Here is a 20,935-nt window from a genome sequence, read left to right as displayed (position 1 = left end):
ATGATTAATGAACGTCGAGTACCGTCACACATCTCACTGAAGTTGTCCAATATAGTATTTACATTCTACCTACCTTGATGAGAGAGCTCTTCTTTTTAAACACAGGCACCTCTCGCCCTGTCCCGAGCTTTCTTCAGTTCTGCGAGTGTTATTAAGACCTCCACACCGCTGCTGGTCATCCGTGTTGCTAGGAGAACCCACTGCCGCGCGAAAGATAGTGTAGCCTAGTCATGTGGTTCGAGCAGGACAGGTGGAGGTCAGTTTATTTTTATTTTTAAACCATGTAAAAAGAACCATATTGACCCCGCTAGCAACATAAGGGACCGCTATACATATAACCTATACTTGACATACTAAAAATTGCATGTATATTTCTCATAATATTCACAGCGTACATATCTATTTACATGAGAGTTGTATTCCACATGGTCTATTTAATACAGTCAAGATTTGTAGACTTCTACTACAGTCTTGTAGTTTCTGTGGTCAGGTCAATGTTATATCCCTCTACGGTTTGGACTTAATTTCCCCCTCTGTGTAGAATTTTTTCCTCTGTTTGAATTCCACCCCATCATGGAGTACAACTGCCACAAGTAGAACTCCAGACAGGATGAAGAGCTACAAATCCAACTGACTCCCATAGTCGATAGTTAGCAAATGCTACCTCCTTCTGGTCATAAAAAATAACTCCATAGAATGCTGAAAAATTGAAAGAAATCTTGAAAGAAACCATCTGAACAGCCGGTAAAGGTTATAACATCGTTGGCTCAGTGAACTATTGACAGGTCAGTAACCTTGTCTGAAAACTGTTAGCTTCCAGAATAAATGCACAGCACAGGTTTTTTTTTTTTTTTTTTAGCTCAGAGGGCTAACAGTCTTGAGGCATGTGGGTGACCTGGATTCAATACCTAGTTGGTCACACACTAAAGGTCAGGCAATCATGACTACAGGAAAAGGGTAACTCACCCTTGATTTGTGTCTGCCATACAGCATCGGCATTGCCCCAGAGAGCAGGAAACACAAATAACACAGGCAGCTGGTCTGGGTGAGGCCTCCAGAACAACAGACCCAGGATAAGGGCTGCGTGTCACTGAAGCTGGAAGAGAGTTACACAAATACGTCAGTAGATGTGGATCATCAAAGTGATTGTTGATATGTTAAAATGTATCATCTGGTGTTTACATTGTCCCCCCTTACCAAATGAAATAATGCTTCTCTTCCAATGTATTGTGACAGCTTCACAAAAAGTATAGAGAATAGGGAAGCTGTGGCACCAAAGCAAATCATTACATAGCCAACAAAACGTATCCCCAAAGCACATGTGGCATAACTCAAAAAAATAAAAGTACATCATGTGGTCAGATACAGGGTTTTTCTGAACAAAACAAATGTCTTAGTTTTAGTGATTTTAAAATATGTTTTAATTACTATTGTCAGCGTTAAGGAATGTGTTTCAGAAATGTGCGTAGTAACTTACACTGGTGTAGTCCCCAGTAAGGAAACCCACCTACAGATCAATGAATGAGGTCAAAAGGAGGAGAAGAACTTGTCTCTTATCTCAAAGTTGTTTGAATGTGTCAAGAAAAACAGTACATAAGGGCGCTTTGTTGCCCTTAGAGTCCAGTTTGTGTTTGCTGTTTATGTTATCCAGGAATGCAGCCACCAGAATAACTGCCAGAGGATTAACACCAGCAGAATATACAGTAGATATTTCTGCTGTGATGTTTGTAGAGCGCGAGAGGAGGGGATTGTTTCAGTGATTGACATATGATTGATACGGTTACAGTGGGGTGAACATAAGGTATGTCCTCCTATGATGTAATGTCTGTATGTACGGTTTACATATTTACAGGGCAGCTCACATAGGCAGCAGCCTGACATAGTGTTCACAGACTTGTCATCAGGTCTGGTGGAGTTTACAATTACTGCACTAGAGCTTCCCAGTACTGGACAGTCCACAGAGCTGAGCTTCACCTTGAGTTACATTCACTGTAAGGAGAGAGAGACAGGTCACGTGTCTGTGAGACACAATAAGAAAGGATATGAAGCTGAATCTCTGTTACGTTCCCTGGTTTCTGTGTTGTTGTGAGTTTGTATGTATGTGTATGTATTTCAGGAAATGGCTTCCTGGATACCCCCAAGCAGTTGATTGGTCGGCCCCAATCCAGATTGGAACTGACCCTGACCTCTCGTCGGGATACAGCTGTCTGCAATTACAGACTCCTTAAATCCAGCTGTATAAAAGCCAGTGTTCCTTTGCTCAGAAAATGAGCTTCTGGGTATGCCCCACTATTGTTTGTTGCTCAGAGATAGCCTATTGGCATGTTCTGCTTTGGTTGTTGCTCAGAGATAGCCTATTGGCATGGTCTGTGTTGGTTGTTGCTCAGAGATAGCCTATTGGCATGTTCTGTGTTGGTTGCTCAGAGATAGCCTATTGGCATGGTCTGTGTTGGTTGTTGCTCAGAGATAGCCTATTGGCATGTTCTGTGTTGGTGGTTGCTCAGAGATAGCCTATTAGCATGGTCTGTGTTGGTTGTTGCTCAGAGATAGCCTATTGGCATGGTCTGTGTTGGTTGTTGCTCAGAGATCGCCTATTGGCATGGTCTGTGTTGGTTGTTGCTCAGAGATCGCCTATTGGCATGGTCTGTGTTGGTTGTTGCTCAGAGATAGCCTATTGGCATGGTCTGTGTTGGTTGTTGCTCAGAGATCGCCTATTGGCATGGTCTGTGTTGGTTGTTGCTCAGAGATCGCCTATTGGCATGGTCTGTGTTGGTTGTTGCTCAGACAGGTTTTGTTAAGTAATTTGTAGCCGCTGCTTCTGAGGTATGTGTGTGCCAATAGGACACAGTCTTTTTGATTATTGGAATTGTCTACTTATGTTTGTATTATTCTGTTTAATTTGTTCCCAGGGGGGAAGGGGATGGCACCTTGGGAGTGCATAGGCAAGAGGCATACATATACCCATAGTATGTACTCTGTCTTTGCACACTAGGTAAGACCTGGGTGGACCATCCCCCTGTATTTTGGTAAGTGCGCCAGCTGGTGCTAGTTAGGTAAGTTGTGGGTGGGGAAGGTAGAAGGGCCTCTTTAACTAACTTTTTTTTCTTTGGTTCCGTCCAAACCCTTTTTCCCAACATTACCGTGTGAAGGAATAAATTCCCTGTTAATGGTAAAATTCTGTCATCCTTACCCACACCTACAGTCACACACTTCTTTCACTCCACGGGGAGTTGAGTGTAACAGGGTGTTGCGTTCCCCCCTCCAAGAGGCGTGCGTAACAATCTCGTTATGGGAAGTTGATCACTTATCTATTTGTCGGCCGTTTTTATGGTAAGCCGTATAACATGTATGAACACTGCACAGGTAGTTAAAATGTTTAGATATCTGTGCTTGTATCTTGCCCAAATATAAGGGATGACATCAGATTTCCCCATACAGAAGACAACTGGTACAAGAGGAAAAATATCCCAAAGTAGTGATTGACTACATCCTGACTTTATGTTTTGTCTTCTTCTGCCTACAGGTTGCCTGTAGTGGTGAGATATGTACTGGCTGCAGACCACAGTGGAGATCCTCCCAAACAAATTATCACAGACAGATCAGGCTCGCCCTGAAAGAAAACGGCTCAGTAAGCAGCTGCTCTTTGCAAAACAAAGCTCTTTACAGTCTTTATTAGATTGAATTGACATACTGTATGCCTGGGCTCACTGAGGGCAAGATCATCATACCATTCTGGAAAGAAGCTTCCAACTGTGTAGATCACATAGCTGCAACAATAGTCCATTTGCAGCCCAAGGATCGTATAAGGCTTGGTGTGAGAAACCTAGAGGACAGGATAATGCACGAATAGGCAATGCTGACTGATGCAACTCCCATTCCCTCAGAGTTCAAACTATTCTGAAAAATATAACATCATTTGGAATTTACTAACAACAGAATATCTTTACTTTAAATGCAATCCTATGAACAAAAAAACAACCTATTTAGCTTAGGTTTGTCTCAGTAGTTCCAGATGTACTACTGACTGACCACCTTCAAAGACTCTGACATATGATGTAATTGGTTATGGGATATTTACATGCAGGCTCTAGAGACTTCCAGTTGTTATGAACATCAGCAGTAATCCACAAGAAACACACACATTTTTCATATTTCTTCCCATTTTCCTCAAACGGTGGATCAGTTAATGACAAAAACACTAGGAATCTATGAAATCCTCTATATCCAGACATATTTGCAGACTTTTACAGATTGATCCTTTGGACTGGAACAGACATATACTTAAATATCTGCTCAGTAATAAATCATGGATTTAATGAGTTACCTCAGTACAGTAAGTTCCTTATTAAACTTCATGGATATTATGAATGGGGTTTCACATCATTTTTATTGTAAAAGGAATCTCACACATGCTGATAGCCATAGTGTGGCTAAGTACATTTGACAATGTTTACAACACTTTATCACATTCTGTATCATTATCCTCATTGAGTTCTGTGCTCTTTATCTCCAGTTTCGTATCGCTAGTGTTGTCCTCACTTGGTGTAGGGCTAATGTATTCACCATATTCCACTGAAAAACAAAGTGTCACTGAGAGCAGAAGAACTCCCATAAGGATGTATAGCTTGGTATTCACACAGAGAAAGCGGCTACAAGCAAATGCTATTACATATCCCACAGCCTCCCATAGGCGATAGTTGGCAAATGCTGCCTCTTTCTGGCCATGGAAGAGAACACCATAGAGTGCTGAAAAATATATAAAGAGAATTTAATCAAGCTCAAATAATTAATTGTGCTTTGCTTGTAATGTATTATGTTTCTATGGAAGGATCTGAATGCAAAAATATAGTAGCTAACTCACCATTGGTTTGTGTCTGCCACACAGCGTCTGCCAGGCCCCAGAGGGCAGGAAACACAAAAAACACTGGCAGCTGGTCTGGGTGAGGCCTCCAGAACAACAGACCCAGGATACAGGTAAACTGGGTGGTTGTGGCTGCCAGAGGAAAATTACAGTATTTATATGGCCAGTGATGAGTCTTATAGTATTGATATTGTTCGAGAGCTCTCACTAAAATATATAGCTTGAGTCTTACCCAAAGCGAAAAGAGCTACCCGTCCAGAATATTGTGACAGACGCCCAAACGCGTAGGAAAACAGGGAACTTGTGGCACCAAAGCAAATCATTACATATCCAACAAAATGTAGTCCCAAAGCGCAGGTCACATATTCCTACGAGAAGTCAACAGAATCACTTCAGTACCTTACAGTATCTATAAGGAATATCGGATTGTTATTAGACGTACTGTACCTTGGTGTACTCCCCATTGAGAAAACCCAACTCCAGACCAATGTAGGCAGTGACTGGGATCAAAAACACCTGACGCCTATCGTTTAGCTGTTTAAACGTGGCCAAGAAAGTGCTGCAGAATGGCTCCTTGTTGCTTCTAAACTCCAGTGTCATATCTCGGTCAATGTTATCCAGAAACACAGCCACTAAGAGCATGGCCAGCACACCTACACCTGCAAAAACCAAGACACAACTTCATTACAACTGCATTATGAAACACTGTATGTTGGCTTGGCTATCGTAAGTTGTTTAGCTGATGTACTGCTGTCATTGGGAAGTAGGCTCACCAACATAGCAGCCCATCAGAGTGTGCACTAATCTCTCCGGTGGTCTGGTGGAGTTGCTTGGGGCCTCGCTGATGTTGCCACAGCTACCCACTCCACAGAACTGTAGATCACTCTCACTGATGTTGACTGGAAAGAAATACAGTAGTAAACACAATGAAACACAATTTGTAGCGAGAAAAGGCACAACTCACTGACACAGACTCATTTACACAGAGTCAATAGTGTAAATGAGTCAATATTGTGAATTACACACAAGATGTAGCTTTGTAGATAAGGTATACCATGCCACGTTTTGCCTCTTTACAGTGGAAATCCATTATTGTCACACTGACCTGAGGTTGAGTCTTGCCCGAAGACAATGGAGGACATTAGATTTCCCCAGACTGCTGAAGACTGGTACAACAGAAACAAGATCCCGAAGTACTGGTTTATCACATCTTGGTTCTTCTTTTTGTCCTTCTCTGCTTGTTTTCTACCATTTATGGTAAGATAGGTGCTTGTAGCTGACCATAAAGGAGATTCCCCAAATCCAAGGATTATTGAAGTAGGGAGCAGGGTTTCCCTAAGAGAGACAAGGCAGCACAGTATAATACAGTACAGTGAGCAATCAGTAGACTAGATAGAAGGGTTGTGTGTCCTATTGGGGTGCATGGGAATTTCAGTTTAGGGTCATGCAATGGACACTAAGGCATTTCAGATGAACCTTTACATGATTTACTATGTTAGTGATATTTATTTGTAAGTACAGTACCAGTTAAAAGTTTGGACACACCTACTCATTCAAGGGTTTTTCTTTATTTTTACTATTTTCTACATTGTAGAATAATAGTGAATACATCAAAACTATGAAATAACACACATGGATCATGTAGTAACCAAAAAAGTGATAAACAAATCAAAATGTATTTTAGATTCTTCAAAGTATCCACCCTTTGCCTTGATGACAGTTTTGCACACTGTTGGCATTCTCTCAACCAGCTTCATGAGGTAGTCACCTGGAATGCATTTCAATTAACAAGTGTGCCTTGTTAATTTGTGAAATGTCTTTCCTTAATGCGTTTGAGTCAATCAGTTGTGTTGTAACAAGGTAGGGGTGGTATACAGAAGATAGCCCTATTTGGTAAAAGACCAAGTCCATATTATGGCAAAAACAGCTCAAATAAGCAAAGAGAAACAACAGTTCATCATTACTTTAGGACATGAAGGCCAGTCAATCCAGAAAATGTTAAGAAGTTTGAAAGTTTCTTCAAGTGCAGATGCAAAAACCATCCAGCGCTATGATGAAACTGGCTCTCATGAGGACCTCCACAGGAAAGGAAGACCCAGAGTTACCGCTGCTGCAGAGGATAAGTTCATTAGAGTTACCAGCCTCAGAAATTGCAGCCCAAATAAAGGCTTCTCAGAGTTCAAGTAACAGACACATCTCAATAACAACTGTTCAGAGGAGACTGTGAATCAGGCTTTTATGGTCGAATTGCTGCAAAGAAACCACTACTAAAGGACCCCAATAATAAGAGACTTGCTTGGGCCAAGAAACAAAAGCAATGGACATTAGACTGGTGGAAATCTGTTGTTTGGTCTGATGAGTCCAAATTTGAGATTTTTGGTTCCAACCGGTGTGTCTTTGTGAGACACAGTAGGTGAACGGATGATCTCCGCATGTGTGATTCCCACCTTGAAGCATGGAGGAGAAGGTCTAATGGTGTGGGGGTGCTCTCCTGGTGACACTGTCTGTGATTTATTTAGAATTCAAGGCACACTGAACCAGCATGGCTACCACAGCATTCTGCAGCGATATACCATCCCATCTGGTTTGCGCTTAGTGGGACTATCATTTGTTTTTCAACAGGACAATGACCCAACACACCTCCAGGCTGTGTAAGTGCTATTTGACCAAGAAGGAGAGTGATGGAGTGCTGCATCAGATGACTGGCCTCCACAATCACCTGACCTCAACCCAATTGAGATGGTTTGGGATGAGTTGGACCGCAAAGTGAAGGAAAAGCACCCAACAAGTGCTCAGCATAGGTGGCAACTCCTTCAAGACTGTTGGAAAAGCATTCCAGATGAAGCTGGTTGAGAGAATGCCAAGAGTGTGCAAAGCTGTCAACCACGCAAAGGGTGGCTACTTTGAAGAATCTCAAATATATTTTGATTTGTTTAACACTTTTTGCTTACTACATGATTCCAAATGTGTTTTATATTTTTGATGTATTCACTTTAATTCTACAATGTAGAAAATAGTAAAAAATAAAGAAAAGCCTTTGAATGAGTAGGTGTTCTAAAACTTCTGACAATGTACTATATGTTTTGTCTGTCACGGCCGTCGAATGAAGTAGACCAAAGCGCAGCGTGGTGAGCGTACATATTCCTTTTTATTAGGATGACGCCGACAAAAACAATAAACAATACAAAAACAACCGTGAAACTTAAGGGCTAAGTGCCACAATCAAAGTTAACTTCCCACACAGAAAGGAGGGAAAAGGGCCTCCCGGGTGGTACAGTGGTCTAAGGCACTGCATCGACAGAGCCTGGGTTCGCGCCCAGGCTCTGTCGCAGTCGGCCGCGACTGGGAGGTCCGTGGGGCGACACACAATTGGCATAGCGTCGTCCGGGTTAGGGAGGGCTTGGCCGGTAGGGATACCCTTGCCTCATCGCGCACTGGCGGGCCAGCACTTCCAGGTTGGATGCGCTCTGTGTTAAGAAGCAGTGCGGCTTGGTTGGGTTGTGTTTCGGAGGACGCGTGGCTTTCGACCTTCATCTCTCCCTAGCCCGTACGGGAGTTGTAGCGATGAGACAAGATAGTGACTACTAACAATTGAGGAGAAAAGGGGGTAAAATTTAAAAAATAAATAAATATAAAAATGTAAAAACATTTTTAAAAGGAGGGAATGGTTCGGGTATGGTTCTCAATCAGGGACAGCACACCCTGACCAAACCAAATAGAGGGTTAGGGCGTGACATTGTCAGTAACCATTTCTCTGTTCAATAAATCTCAGCACTGTCTTTCTAAAGAGCTAAGTTGTGTTGTTGTGTTGTCATGTAACTCTAGTAACATATCTTGTTATCAGTTTTTATTATAAGCCGAGAGCCTATAATTTTGTAACAAGCTAGGAATGTGTAGGTGTGGACATTTTGTCACAAAGCAAAGCCACATCATACATAACATAGTATTATATATCTTTCAGTAATAGCTTTACCATCCTGGATAGAAGTTGCCAACTGTGTACACAACATTGCATCCCATCGCAGCAACAATGGTCCACTTGCAGCCCAGGTATTTTATAACCAAGGGGGCAACAAACATGGAAGACAGAATGATGGAGGCAAACTGCACACTTGCTGAGGCCACACCTACTCCTTCTTCAGTGTTCAAACTGCTCTGTAACGTAGTAGTAAAAGACGAGGAACAAAGTCCATTCAGACAGCTCTTATGAACAACAGTCCTGGAAACCCCAGTAATAGTTGTGACATTGACTGGGATAGACCTATTTGTTTAAACGTGTAAAGCATTATGATGCATTTGAAGACCTTGTCTACATAAGTGAATGTCATAAGCAAGAATAAATGAGAGATTCCAACCATTACTAATAAAATAACAGAAGTTGCTCAAATAATGATCTGGTTTCGCGTATATGCATGCCTCAGTGTAATTCTACCAATACTTACCTGTAGATTCAGAAGGCTTCCAGTCGCAGTAAACAACAGCAAGAATCCAAAGGACACAACCAGGACATTTTTCATACTTCGGGCCACTTTCTCCGTGGTTATGCTTGTCGATATTCAACAGTGGTTGTGAGTCAGGGGGCAATACAGCAGTTCATGGTGTGCAATCTAATATAAGCTCAGAGTAGCTACACTTTGGCCCCGAAGGACGTCAATTAGTCATTTATGAACTTAATTCTTCTGTAATGCGCAACTAATTGAATCGTGTAGTTGATGCAATGTTTTAATTGGGTGGTTTTGTAAAAGCACTTTTAAATCAGCTCTATGCCCTAATAAAGCAATGTGGTAAGTCAGGCATACGATTAAAATGAGTGCCTTGTCACAGTTTGATGTTCCAAGTGGGGCTTTTCATTGGAGTTGTATTACAGAAATACCCCTACAATGAATACAGTAATAAATACAGGAGCATGTATCACTGTAAAAATAGCAGTAGTGAGAGATTCGAGAAGTAATTGTACATTCATTCCCTTTTTATAATTCCAGACACCATCATAAGCAAACCATAAGTCTTTCACTGAAAGGTGTTGTTTTTATTGAACATTTGCTTGTGGTTGAAGAAGCACAGAGCCACCCTGAGTAGCCTCATCGTAAGCCAAAAACAATTATGTAAGGGGAAGTGTCATTATTAGTGATGACCCTGCTGTGCTTTACCACTCGTATTGTTGGCACAAAGACTTGGGACTACAGAACAAATTCGTTATTAAATAGTTTTAACTCCATGGTAGATTAAAGTTTGTTATCTGCTTTATTAGTGACTCAGTACTGTATTCCACTCTCAGTTACAGTTTAGCATAGCACAATGTATTTGAATTCAACATAGCAGCCATGACATAAAAATAACATTAAAATGTTGACGTTTAAATCTGAATTGTACAGGAATTCTGCATAAAAAGTGCAACCAGAGAAAATGAATACACATAATTCAGGGTCAAGATGGTGTGAGAATAATACATTTTATAGAGATCCACAAAACCTCTAATTTTGTCACACTATAAAAGTCTCCCATTGGGGTTGGCAATGACAGTGGCAGAATGGTGATCTCCAGATCTCTCTCACTGGGTGTCATTCCCTCACATACTGTACATAACAAATCCACGTCTTGTCTACAAGCTGGTCTGATTGAGGATGTGATTTTCCTTTGAGAAGTCTGTGTCGTATACTCCCTCCTCCACTGGAAGAGTAGGATTCTTGCGTTCTTGGTACTCCACCCACAAATAGGTTACCATGGAGAGGATCAGAACTCCCAGGAGGATGTAGAGCTTGATGTCCAAACAGATGAAGGTACTGTAGGCGAAGGCTATAACGAATCCCAGTGATTCCCACATACGGTAGTTAGCGAATGCTGCCTCTTTTTGTCTGGGGAAGAGAACCCCGTACAGTGCTGCAAACAAGAACAAAACCCTTGTTACCTCAGTTGTGGACAAATTGTACCTAACATGTAATACATAAATGATAGCTCAACTCACAGTTGGTTTGTGTCTGCCACACAGCATCTGCCAGGCCCCAGAGGGCAGGAAACACAAAGAACACTGGCAGCTGGTCTGGGTGAGGCTTCCAGAACAACAGAGCCAGGATACAGGAAAAGTTGGTCACCGCAGCTGTAAGAGAGGTGAGTAGTGAGTGAATCTGACTTTACATATGTGTTCTGCGGATGTAGGATCGAAATTAGAATCCACATGTCCTGTTGCTGCAGGATTATGTTCCTGCTGTAGCAAACTGGCAGACAAATTAAGATCCACATCTGTGTACCAATGAAAATGTTAATGTCTTTATTGGAAAGCTCTTCTTACCCAAGCAAAACAGTGGGGCTCTTCCAGTGTATTCTGCCAACCTCCCAAACATAAAGGAACATAACGAATTTGCGGCTCCAAAACATATCATCGCATATCCAACAAAATGGATTCCTAATGCACAGGTCACATAGTTCTGCAATGGAAACACACAAAAGGAAGGTCACATGCATTACTCTTAGCCACTCTTACGTTGATTAAGAATTCTTCCATGTTGGATTCCTAGCGGCAGAGTATGAACCATATGTCTTGTCGTCACCTCACCTTTGTGTATTCACCAGAGAGGAAACTCTGTTCAAAGCCACTGTACATGGTCAAAGGGATGAGAATGACGAGTCTCTTGTCCTTCAGGAGTGTAAACGTGGCCAGGAAGGTGCTCCAGAATGGTTCCCTCTTTTCCCTGAACTCCCGGGCCTGATCTCTGTCTATGTTATCCAGAAATACTGCCACTATGATCATGGCCAGCACACCCACCCCTGAAACACAACAGTTACACACACTGAACATAGTCACAGCAGAAAATTTCACTAGCATCAACCTACAACACTGAGAAACAATAATACGTTCTTACCAATATAGCAGCCGACTAGCGTCCAAACCAATTGTTGTGCTGGTTTTTTGGTCGTGGAGTTTGAATTGATATCAGCACACACACCTGCACCACAATATTGTAGATCTTCCATGGTGATGTTAGCTAGGAGGACATAAAGATATTATGACAGATGGTACCATAGAGGATGGTCGGTCGGTCGGGCAAGAACAAGTGTCATAAATGTAGACTACACATGATTGACTTTAGCCTACAGTTAGCCTTTAACTTATAAATGTTACTTCTTTCACAAACAAGTTGCATTTGTTCTGTGTGTGCATGTAAGTGTGTGTATGTGTGCACTTCCTTCTTACCTCCATTTGTATCTGAACCGAATATCAACGACGACATGAGGTTTCCCCATACAGCCGAAGACTGGAATATCAGGAAGAATATGCCAAAGTACTTATTGATAACATCCGCTGCCGCCTTGTTTTCGTTAGGGGCCTGCAGGTTGCCGCTGATGGTGAGAAGGGTACACTTGGCAGACCAGAGTGGAGACCCTCCCATACCCAGGATCACAGAGGTGGGGATCAGAGTATACCTGGACGAGGACAGATTGATATGGTTAGCATCAGACTGTTTGTAAGCTTAAGTCTCTACTGACAGGCCAGGCCAGGAAGCATAGCAGACCAGGGTAGGATTCATACAATGTGTGTAAACAACTTTGTCAATGGACACCACTCTCATATGATTTGTTTTATGAACTCGCATTAGAGTAATAATCCCAACCCTACTTGGTAATAACAAGTTAATACACAGTCACATTCACCCTCACTCACACACTCATTACTGACGCCACACACTTATACCCACATGCACACACACCCTCACTCCTATGCTGCTTCTAAAATCAATATATTACGACCATTATGCTGCTGATTATTCATTGTCATTACTCATTACCATTAGTATATATCTATTTATCTTACTACTGGTCACTATTACTCCCGTTTACATGTATATATTACCATTAGTATACTACCATAAGTATATAAATACTGAACAAAAATATAAACGCAACATGTAAAGTGTTAGTCCTATGTTTAATGAGTTGAAATAAAAGATTCCATGTGAAATTCATAGATTAGGGCCTAATTTATTTATTTCAATTGACTGATTTGCTTATATGAACTGTAACTCAGTAAAAATCATTGGAAATGTTGCTTTTAAGTTTTTGCTCAGTACTAAGAGAAAATTATAAAACAGCTTCTATCTTAAGGCCATCAGACTGTTAAATAGCTATCACTAACCGGCCTCCACCCATTACCCTGCCCATAACATAGTCAATGTCACTAGCCAGCTACCACCCAGTTACTCATCCCTGCATCTTAGAGGCTGCTGCCCTATGTACATGCAGTTGAAGTTGGAAGTTTACATACACTTAGGTTGGAGTCATTAAAACTAGTTTTTAAACCACTCCACAAATTTCTTGTTAGCAAACTATAGTTCTGGCAAGTCGGTTAGGACATGACACAAGTAATTTTTCCAACAATTGTTTACAGACAGATTATTTCACATATAATTCACTCTATCACAATTCCAGTGGGTCAGCAGTTTACATACACTAAGTTGACTGTGACTTTAAACCGCTTGGAAAATTCCAGAAAATTATGTCATGGCTTTAGAAGCTTCTGATAGGCTAATTGACATAATTTGAGTCAATTGGAGGTGTACCTATGGATGTATTTCAAGGCCTACCTTCAAACTCAGTGCCTCTTTGCTTGACATCATGGGAAAATCAAAAGAAATCAGCCAAGAAAATTGTAGACCTCCACAAGTCTGGTTCATCCTTGGGAGCAATTTCCAAATGCCTGAAGGTACCACGTTCATCTGTACAAATAATAGTACACAGGAATGAACACCATGGGACTACGCAGCCGGCATACCTCTCAGGAGGGAGACGCGTTCTGTCTCCTAGAGATGAATGTACTTTGGTGTAAAAAGTGCAAATCAATCCCAGAACAACAGCAAAGGACCTTGTGAAGATGCTGGAGGAAACAAAGTATCTGGATGCTGGAGGGTACAAAGTATCTATATCCACAGTAAAACGAGGCCTAAATCGACATAACCTGAAAGACCGCTCAGCAAGGAAGAAGCCACTGCCCCAAAACCGCCATAAAAAAGCCAGACTACGTTCTGCAACTGCACATGGGGACAAAGATCGTACTTTTGGAGAAATGTCCTCTGGTCTGATGAAAATAGTTATGTTTGGCCATAATGACCATCGTTATGTTTGGAGGAAAAAGGGGGAGGCTTGCAAGCCGAAGAACACCATCCCAACCATGAAGCACGGGGGTGGCAGCATCATGTTGTGGGGGTGCTTTGCTGCAGGAGGGACTGGTGCACTTCACAAAATAGATGGCATCATGAGGCTGGAAAATTATGTGGATGGAAAATTATGTGGATATACAGTGCCTTGCGAAAGTATTCGGCCCCCTTGAACTTTGCGACCTTTTGCCACATTTCAGGCTTCAAACATAAAGATATAAAGCTGTATTTTTTTGTGAAGAATCAACAACAAGTGGGACACAATCATGAAGTGGAACGACATTTATTGGATATTTCAAACTTTTTTAACAAATCAAAAACTGAAAAATTGGGCGTGCAAAATTATTCAGCCCCCTTAAGTTAATACTTTGTAGCGCCACCTTTTGCTGCGATTACAGCTGTAAGTCGCTTGGGGTATGTCTCTATCAGTTTTGCACATCGAGAGACTAACATTTTTTTCCATTCCTCCTTGCAAAACAGCTCGAGCTCAGTGAGGTTGGATGGAAAGCATTTGTGAACAGCAGTTTTCAGTTCTTTCCACAGATTCTCGATTGGATTCAGGTCTGGACTTTGACTTGGCCATTCTAACACCTGGATATGTTTATTTTTGAACCATTCCATTGTAGATTTTGCTTTATGTTTTGGATCATTGTCTTGTTGGAAGACAAATCTCCGTCCCAGTCTCAGGTCTTTTGCAGACTCCATCAGGTTTTCTTCCAGAATGGTCCTGTATTTGGCTCCATCCATCTTCCCATCAATTTTAACCATCTTCCCTGTCCCTGCTGAAGAAAAGCAGGCCCAAACCATGATGCTGCCACCACCATGTTTGACAGTGGGGATGGTGTGTTCAGCTGTGTTGCTTTTACGCCAAACATAACGTTTTGCATTGTTGCCAAAAAGTTCAATTTTGGTTTCATCTGACCAGAGCACCTTCTTCCACATGTTTGGTGTGTCTCCCAGGTGGCTTGTGGCAAACTTTAAACGACACTTTTTATGGATATCTTTAAGAAATGGCTTTCTTCTTGCCACTCTTCCATAAAGGCCAGATTTGTGCAATATACGACTGATTGTTGTCCTATGGACAGAGTCTCCCACCTCAGCTGTAGATCTCTGCAGTTCATCCAGAGTGATCATGGGCCTCTTGGCTGCATCTCTGATCAGTCTTCGCCTTGTATGAGCTGAAAGTTTAGAGGGACGGCCAGGTCTTGGTAGATTTGCAGTGGTCTGATACTCCTTCCATTTCAATATTATCGCTTGCACAGTGCTCCTTGGGATGTTTAAAGCTTGGGAAATCTTTTTGTATCCAAGTCCGGCTTTAAACTTCTTCACAACAGTATCTCGGACCTGCCTGGTGTGTTCCTTGTTCTTCATGATGCTCTCTCCGCTTTTAACGGACCTCTGAGACTATCACAGTGCAGGTGCATTTATACGGAGACTTGATTACACACAGGTGGATTGTATTTATCATCATTAGTCATTTAGGTCAACATTGGATCATTCAGAGATCCTCACTGAACTTCTGGAGAGAGTTTGCTGCACTGAAAGTAAAGGGGCTGAATAATTTTGCACGCCCAATTTTTCAGTTTTTGATTTGTTAAAAAAGTTTGAAATATCCAATAAATGTCGTTCCACTTCATCATTGTGTCCCACTTGTTGTTGATTCTTCACAAAAAAATACAGTTTTATATCTTTATGTTTGAAGCCTGAAATGTGGCAAAAGGTCGCAAAGTTCAAGGGGGCCGAATACTTTCGCAAGGCACTGTATATATTGAACTAACATCTCAAGACATCAGTCAGGAAGTTAAAGCTTGGTCGCAAATGGGTCTTCCAAATGGACAATGACCCCAAGCATACTTCCAAAGTTATAGCTTAAGAACAACAAAGTCAAGGTATTGGAGTGGCCATCCCAAAGCCCTGACCTCAATCCCATAGAACATTTGTGGGCAGAACTGAAAAACCGTGTGCGAGCTAGGAGGCCTACAAACCTGACTCGGTTACACCAGCTCTGTCAGGAGGAATGGGCCAAAATTCACCCAATTTATTGTGGGAAGCTTGTGGAAGGCTGAAAAAAAAAAGCTGAAATAAATCATTCTCTCTACTATTATTCTGACATTTCACATTCTTGAAATATAGTGGTGATCCTAACTGACCTAAAACAGGGAATTTTTATGAGGATTAAATGTCAGGAATTGTGAAACTGTATTTGGCTATAGTGTATGTAAACGTCCGACTTCAACTGTAGACATGGAACACTGGTCACTTTAATAATGTTTACATACTGTTCCACTTCATATGTATATACTGTATTCTAGTCAAGGCTCATCCTATTTAACTATTGCTGTACATATACTATTATATCCACCTATTCTTCAGTTATACTACATATTCTATCCACATACTGTCAATGTCTATACAAACCATCACGTATATATGTATATATATTGTATATACATATACAGTATATCACAAAGGTGAGTACACCCCTCACATTTTTGTAAATATTTTGGGCCCAATTTGGCCATTTTCACTTAGTCACTTTTGTTGCCTGCGGTTTAGACATTAATGGCTGTGTGTTGAGTTATTTTGAGGGGACAGCAAATTTACACTGTTATACAAGCTGTACACTCACTACTTTACATTGTAGCAACGTGTCAATTCTTCAGTGTTGTCACATGAAAAGATATACTCAAATATGGGTGTACTCACTTGATACACTTGATACTCCGAACTAGTACTAATATTTCCATATTTCTTCATTCCATTCTTTTACTTTTAGATATGTGTGTGTTGTCTATTGTTAGATATTACTGCACTGTTGGAGCTAGGAACACAATAATTTCACTACACCCACAATAACATCTGCTAAGCATGTGTATGCGACCAATAACACTTGATTTGATATTCCTGCTACCAGTCACTTTCCTAATATTGAGTTACACCCCCTTTTGCCCTCAGAAAAGCCTCAAATCGTCAGGGCATGGACTCTACAAGGTATTGAAAGCGTTCCACAGGGATGCCTGCCCATGATGACTCCAATGCTTCCCACAGTTGTGTCAAGTTGGCTGGATGTCCTTTGGGTGGTGGACCATTCTTGATATACACAGGAAACTGTTGAGCATGAAAAACTCAGCAACGTTGCAGTTCTTGACACACTCAAACCGGTGCAACTGTCACCTACTACCCTACCCCGTTCAAAGGTACTAAAATCTTTTGTCTTGCCCATTCACCCTCTGAATGGCACACATACACAATCTTTGTCTCAATTGTCTCACGGCTGGTTAAATAAGGATTTTTAAGTCTCCTCTCCTTCATCTACACCAGGTATTCCCAAACTGTGGTACAGGGTAACATCCAATCACATTAACCGTTACTCTCTTGCGGGAATTCCACTAACGGTCCACAGGTAGCCAAATGTAGCTGCTGCTCATGTTGGTATCTGTACTGATGGTGCAAAAGCCATGACAGGGAGACATAGTGGAATGGTAATGCCCGTGCAAGCAGTTGCTCCCGACGCCACTTGGGTACACTGCCACTTGGGTACACTGCCACTTGGGTACACTGCCACTTGGGTACACTGCCACTTGGGTACACTGCCAGATTTCTGGATTGGGCTGCGCTCAAAGTATCCTGCCTTGGCAAATCACGCTGTTAAGACACTGTTACTCTTTGCAACCACGTACCTATGTGAGAGTGGATTCTTGGCGCTCACTAGCATGAAAACTACATACAGGCGTGTGTGTGGAGAATTCTTTTAAGACTGAGACTCTCCAATACAACCCAACATTGCAGAGTTATGTGCAAGCACACCCTTCTCATTAACCTGTGGGGAGTTATTCACAATTTTCGATGAACAAATAAGGTTTTATATGTAAGATGGTTAAATAAAGAGTAAAATTATTGATTATTATTATATTATTATTTGTGCCTTGGTCCTATAAGAGCTCTTTGTCACTTCCCAGGAGCCGAGTTGTGACGACAACCTCACACTCATTCTTATGTTTAATAAATGTATTGTATAGTGTGTGTGTGGCAGGCTTACAATGATAGCAAAAAACAACATTTGAGAGTGCGCTGACCCTGGTGCTAGAAGTGGTACGCAGCTGGAGGTTGAATGTTTAAAGGGGTATGGGACTATAGTAAGATTGGGAACCACTGATCGACACTGATTGAAGTGGATTTAACAAGTGACATCAATAAGGAATAGCTTTCACCTGGATTTACCTGGTAAGTCCTAATGTTTTGTACACTCAGTGGACATGGTGGTCACTTTTTCTGTATAAACGTACCCCTGCATATTGAATAAGGTACTGACTGGCACAGTACTTGCATTCTCGTTCTTCTTCAAATTATATTATACTTCTTGTGTGTTTTTAATTTTATTTTCTATTATCTCTATTATTATTATTATAAGCGTATTGTTGGGAAAGAGCTCTCAAGTAAGAATTTCACTATACTGTTTTACACCTGCTGTACCCTGTGCATGAGGCTAATACACTTTTAAACGTGAAACCAACTTTACTCATTGGGGTACTAGGGAGGTACATGCTTCAATCATGAAGAAGAAAGCTGTAACAGTAAAGGTCTGAAGAGGATTTAGACAGTTTTGCGTTACCATCCTGGATAGAGGTTTCCAATTGAATAGGTCACATAGCAGCCCATTCCGGCAACAATAGTCCATTTGCAGCCTAGGTTTTTGATGAGAATGGGTGGCAGGAACATGGAGGACAGGATGATGGAGGCATAGATAACACTGAGAGATGTCACCCCCATCCCGTCCTCTGCATTCAGACTGCTCTGTAACACAGGAAAGAGATGGTACCATCAATTTTCCAGAGCCAGAAATTCAAGTGTTGAATTTCATTGAAGCAATTCGATAGGACCAATCATCCAAGATCTATAGTATGTTGAGTTTCCTACCTGTAAACTCTGAAGTCCTCCGTATGCTGTGAACAGAGATAAAAATCCAATGGATACAACCAGAACATTTTTCATATTTCGGTCTATCATGTCTGAAACTTGGAAAACCTTAAGGTTTAGTCTCTAAGTATACTCCAGATTACTGCTTCACCAGATGGTTGTCAGGGATTGTCAAGGCAAGGTGTCATGCTAACCACTGTGGCTGATATAGTTAAGCCGGCTGAGTAAAGGACAAAGTTCATCCCAGTCTATAAAATGTTCGATATGTGGAGTGCTTTGATGACGAGCTCTTATCAATAGGAATTCTTATCAATCATTAAAGGACAATATGGGACGTTTCCTTAGCTCCTCTCTATTTTCACTATTTCCTACACCACTTTATCAGTATCAGTAGTTTAGACCTGTTGGATCAGATATGGCAGACATGAGTAAAGCTAATGACCACTGACTCTTTGTCCTAGCATATTAGCAACTGTGTTTTATTGGTAACAGGTTTGGGGTCAGTTGAAAATTGAACTTCAATGTTTCAATTTAAATCCCAATGTTTGTGATTGAGCCCAACTCCTGGATTTAGGGAGCCCATTATATCTTAATTATTAATTTGTCAACATGTTTTGTTTACTTTGTTCTGTTTCACTCTCAAGCACCCAGTTTAGTTCAGCTGTGTGTGAGGAATGCATTCCACTCAGAAGAGATACCAGGGTGCAAAGGTTTACTGCCTGTTATGAGAAAGGCTTTTTATGGTAAATGACACAGACATTGAATCCTCTTCCTTATAGTTTTTATAACACTATAGCACGGAATCAAAAGTGTTCTACCTGGAACCAAAAAGAGTTATTCAAAGGGTTCTCCTATGGGGACAGTTATCCTATGGGATAACCCTTTTAGGTTCTAGATAGCACGTTTTTTTTCTAAGAGTGTAGATTCAGCTGCGGGACGATTATTTCTTGAGCTGATGGGTGGCCAGGACATAATTACAAATCATTTGTAGACAGGAAATTGACAGCAAGAAGCCCAAACAGATATAATATTTGAATAAAGCATAATCATTTCAAACCTTGATTACATTTGTATACAATCACGTCTCTCTATTATGCGTGGGAATACTTGGGTACAGATTTCCAAAATTAAAATCACTTGGAGCTGATTTCCTCGTGTTTTTACAGTTTTTTTTTTTAAAAATTACGCCTTTTTCTCCCCAATTTCGTGGTATCCAATTGTTTTAGTAGCTACTATCTTGTCTCATTGCTACAACTCCCGTACGACGAAGGCTGAATGTCATGCGTCCTCCGATACACAACCCAACCAGCCGTACTGCTTCTTAACACAGCGCGCATCCAACCCTGGAGCCAGCCGCACCAATGTGTCGGAGGCTACACCGTGCACCTGGCAACCTTGGCTAGCGCGCACTGCGCCCGGCCCGCCACAGGAGTCGCTGGTGCGCGATGAGACAAGGAGATCCCTACCGATCAATCCCTCCCTAACCCGGACGACGCTAGGCCAATTGTGCGTCGCCCCACGGACCTCCCGGTCGCGGCCGGTTACGAGAGAGCCTGGGCGCGAACCCAGGGACTCTGATGGCACAGCTGCTGCGCCACCCGGGAGGCCCCTAGGTCTAGTCTTTTATGAGGAGGTGCAACTCAATATTAGGAAGGTGTTGCTAATGTTTGTAATACACAGGTGATTGATTACATCTCATTCTCGGACAATTGACTTCTTCTGTTTCATCTCCCCAAAGAAAATCTGTTTTCCCTATCAAATTAGATTGAAGGGTGTTACCTTTTCCCAATGTTAGTGATCAAGTTATCTGTTTGGAGAAAAGACTAAATTATAAAATGTATGGCCACATTATTTATCAGGATTTCAATCTGATCAGACATGGTGAGGTTATCACTGTGTGAAAGTAGTCTTTTGAACACGTATACTTACTATTGTGATATTGTGTCATTCACATGATCGGACTTCTGCACAATAATATTCAGCCTGAGGCTTGGGCATATCATCATGG

General features: G+C 41.6%; 2 protein-coding genes and 1 pseudogene across 2 annotated transcripts; all 3 read right to left on the bottom strand.

Annotated features, from left to right (window-relative positions):
* Nucleotides 1-571: 571 nt before the first annotated feature.
* On the bottom strand, nucleotides 572-4,162 carry LOC118964413 (annotated as a pseudogene).
* LOC110520974 (protein unc-93 homolog A-like) lies at nucleotides 3,674-9,474 on the bottom strand. Its single transcript, XM_036975443.1, has 8 exons — nucleotides 9,304-9,474; nucleotides 8,835-9,016; nucleotides 5,967-6,196; nucleotides 5,635-5,760; nucleotides 5,309-5,520; nucleotides 5,094-5,229; nucleotides 4,862-4,993; nucleotides 3,674-4,746 (listed from the first exon to the last, which is right to left on the bottom strand). Exons 1-8 carry the CDS (start codon nucleotides 9,376-9,378, stop codon nucleotides 4,451-4,453), a joined length of 1,389 nt encoding a protein of 462 aa, XP_036831338.1. The 5' UTR covers nucleotides 9,379-9,474; the 3' UTR covers nucleotides 3,674-4,450.
* Nucleotides 9,475-9,869: 395 nt separating this feature from the next.
* LOC110522217 (unc-93 homolog A) lies at nucleotides 9,870-19,157 on the bottom strand. The gene is made up of 8 exons (XM_021600429.2): nucleotides 18,928-19,157; nucleotides 18,623-18,804; nucleotides 12,054-12,283; nucleotides 11,722-11,844; nucleotides 11,415-11,626; nucleotides 11,151-11,286; nucleotides 10,827-10,958; nucleotides 9,870-10,741 (listed from the first exon to the last, which is right to left on the bottom strand). The coding sequence occupies exons 1-8, from the start codon at nucleotides 19,015-19,017 to the stop codon at nucleotides 10,464-10,466; spliced, it is 1,383 nt and encodes a 460-aa protein (XP_021456104.2). The 5' UTR covers nucleotides 19,018-19,157; the 3' UTR covers nucleotides 9,870-10,463.
* Between the last annotated feature and the right edge of the window lie 1,778 nt (nucleotides 19,158-20,935).

Source organism: Oncorhynchus mykiss, chromosome 4 (assembly GCF_013265735.2).
Source record: "Oncorhynchus mykiss isolate Arlee chromosome 4, USDA_OmykA_1.1, whole genome shotgun sequence".
NCBI classification, from domain to species: domain Eukaryota; kingdom Metazoa; phylum Chordata; class Actinopteri; order Salmoniformes; family Salmonidae; genus Oncorhynchus; species Oncorhynchus mykiss.
The sequence above is the reverse complement of the archived record's forward strand: the minus strand, read 5'-3'. Positions and strand labels throughout refer to the sequence as shown.

Bases quoted from the DNA above. Each gene is read 5' to 3' on its own strand.
- LOC110520974 (XM_036975443.1), bottom strand. From the start codon at position 9,378: ATGAAAAATGTCCTGGTTGTGTCCTTTGGATTCTTGCTGTTGTTTACT. The intron at 5,761-5,966 runs GTCAGTGTGACA...ATTTCTTTCCAG, and splicing joins CGGGCAAGACTCAACCTCAG to TCAACATCAGTGAGAGTGAT. The intron at 4,994-5,093 runs GTAAGACTCAAG...TTCCTCTGGCAG, and splicing joins GGTAGCTCTTTTCGCTTTGG to CCACAACCACCCAGTTTACC.
- LOC110522217 (XM_021600429.2), bottom strand. From the start codon at position 19,017: ATGATAGACCGAAATATGAAAAATGTTCTGGTTGTATCCATTGGATTT. The intron at 12,284-18,622 runs GTAACGCAAAAC...GTCCTCGTCCAG, and splicing joins GGAAACCTCTATCCAGGATG to GTATACTCTGATCCCCACCT. The intron at 11,627-11,721 runs GTAAGAACGTAT...GTTGTGTTTCAG, and splicing joins GCTAGTCGGCTGCTATATTG to GGGTGGGTGTGCTGGCCATG.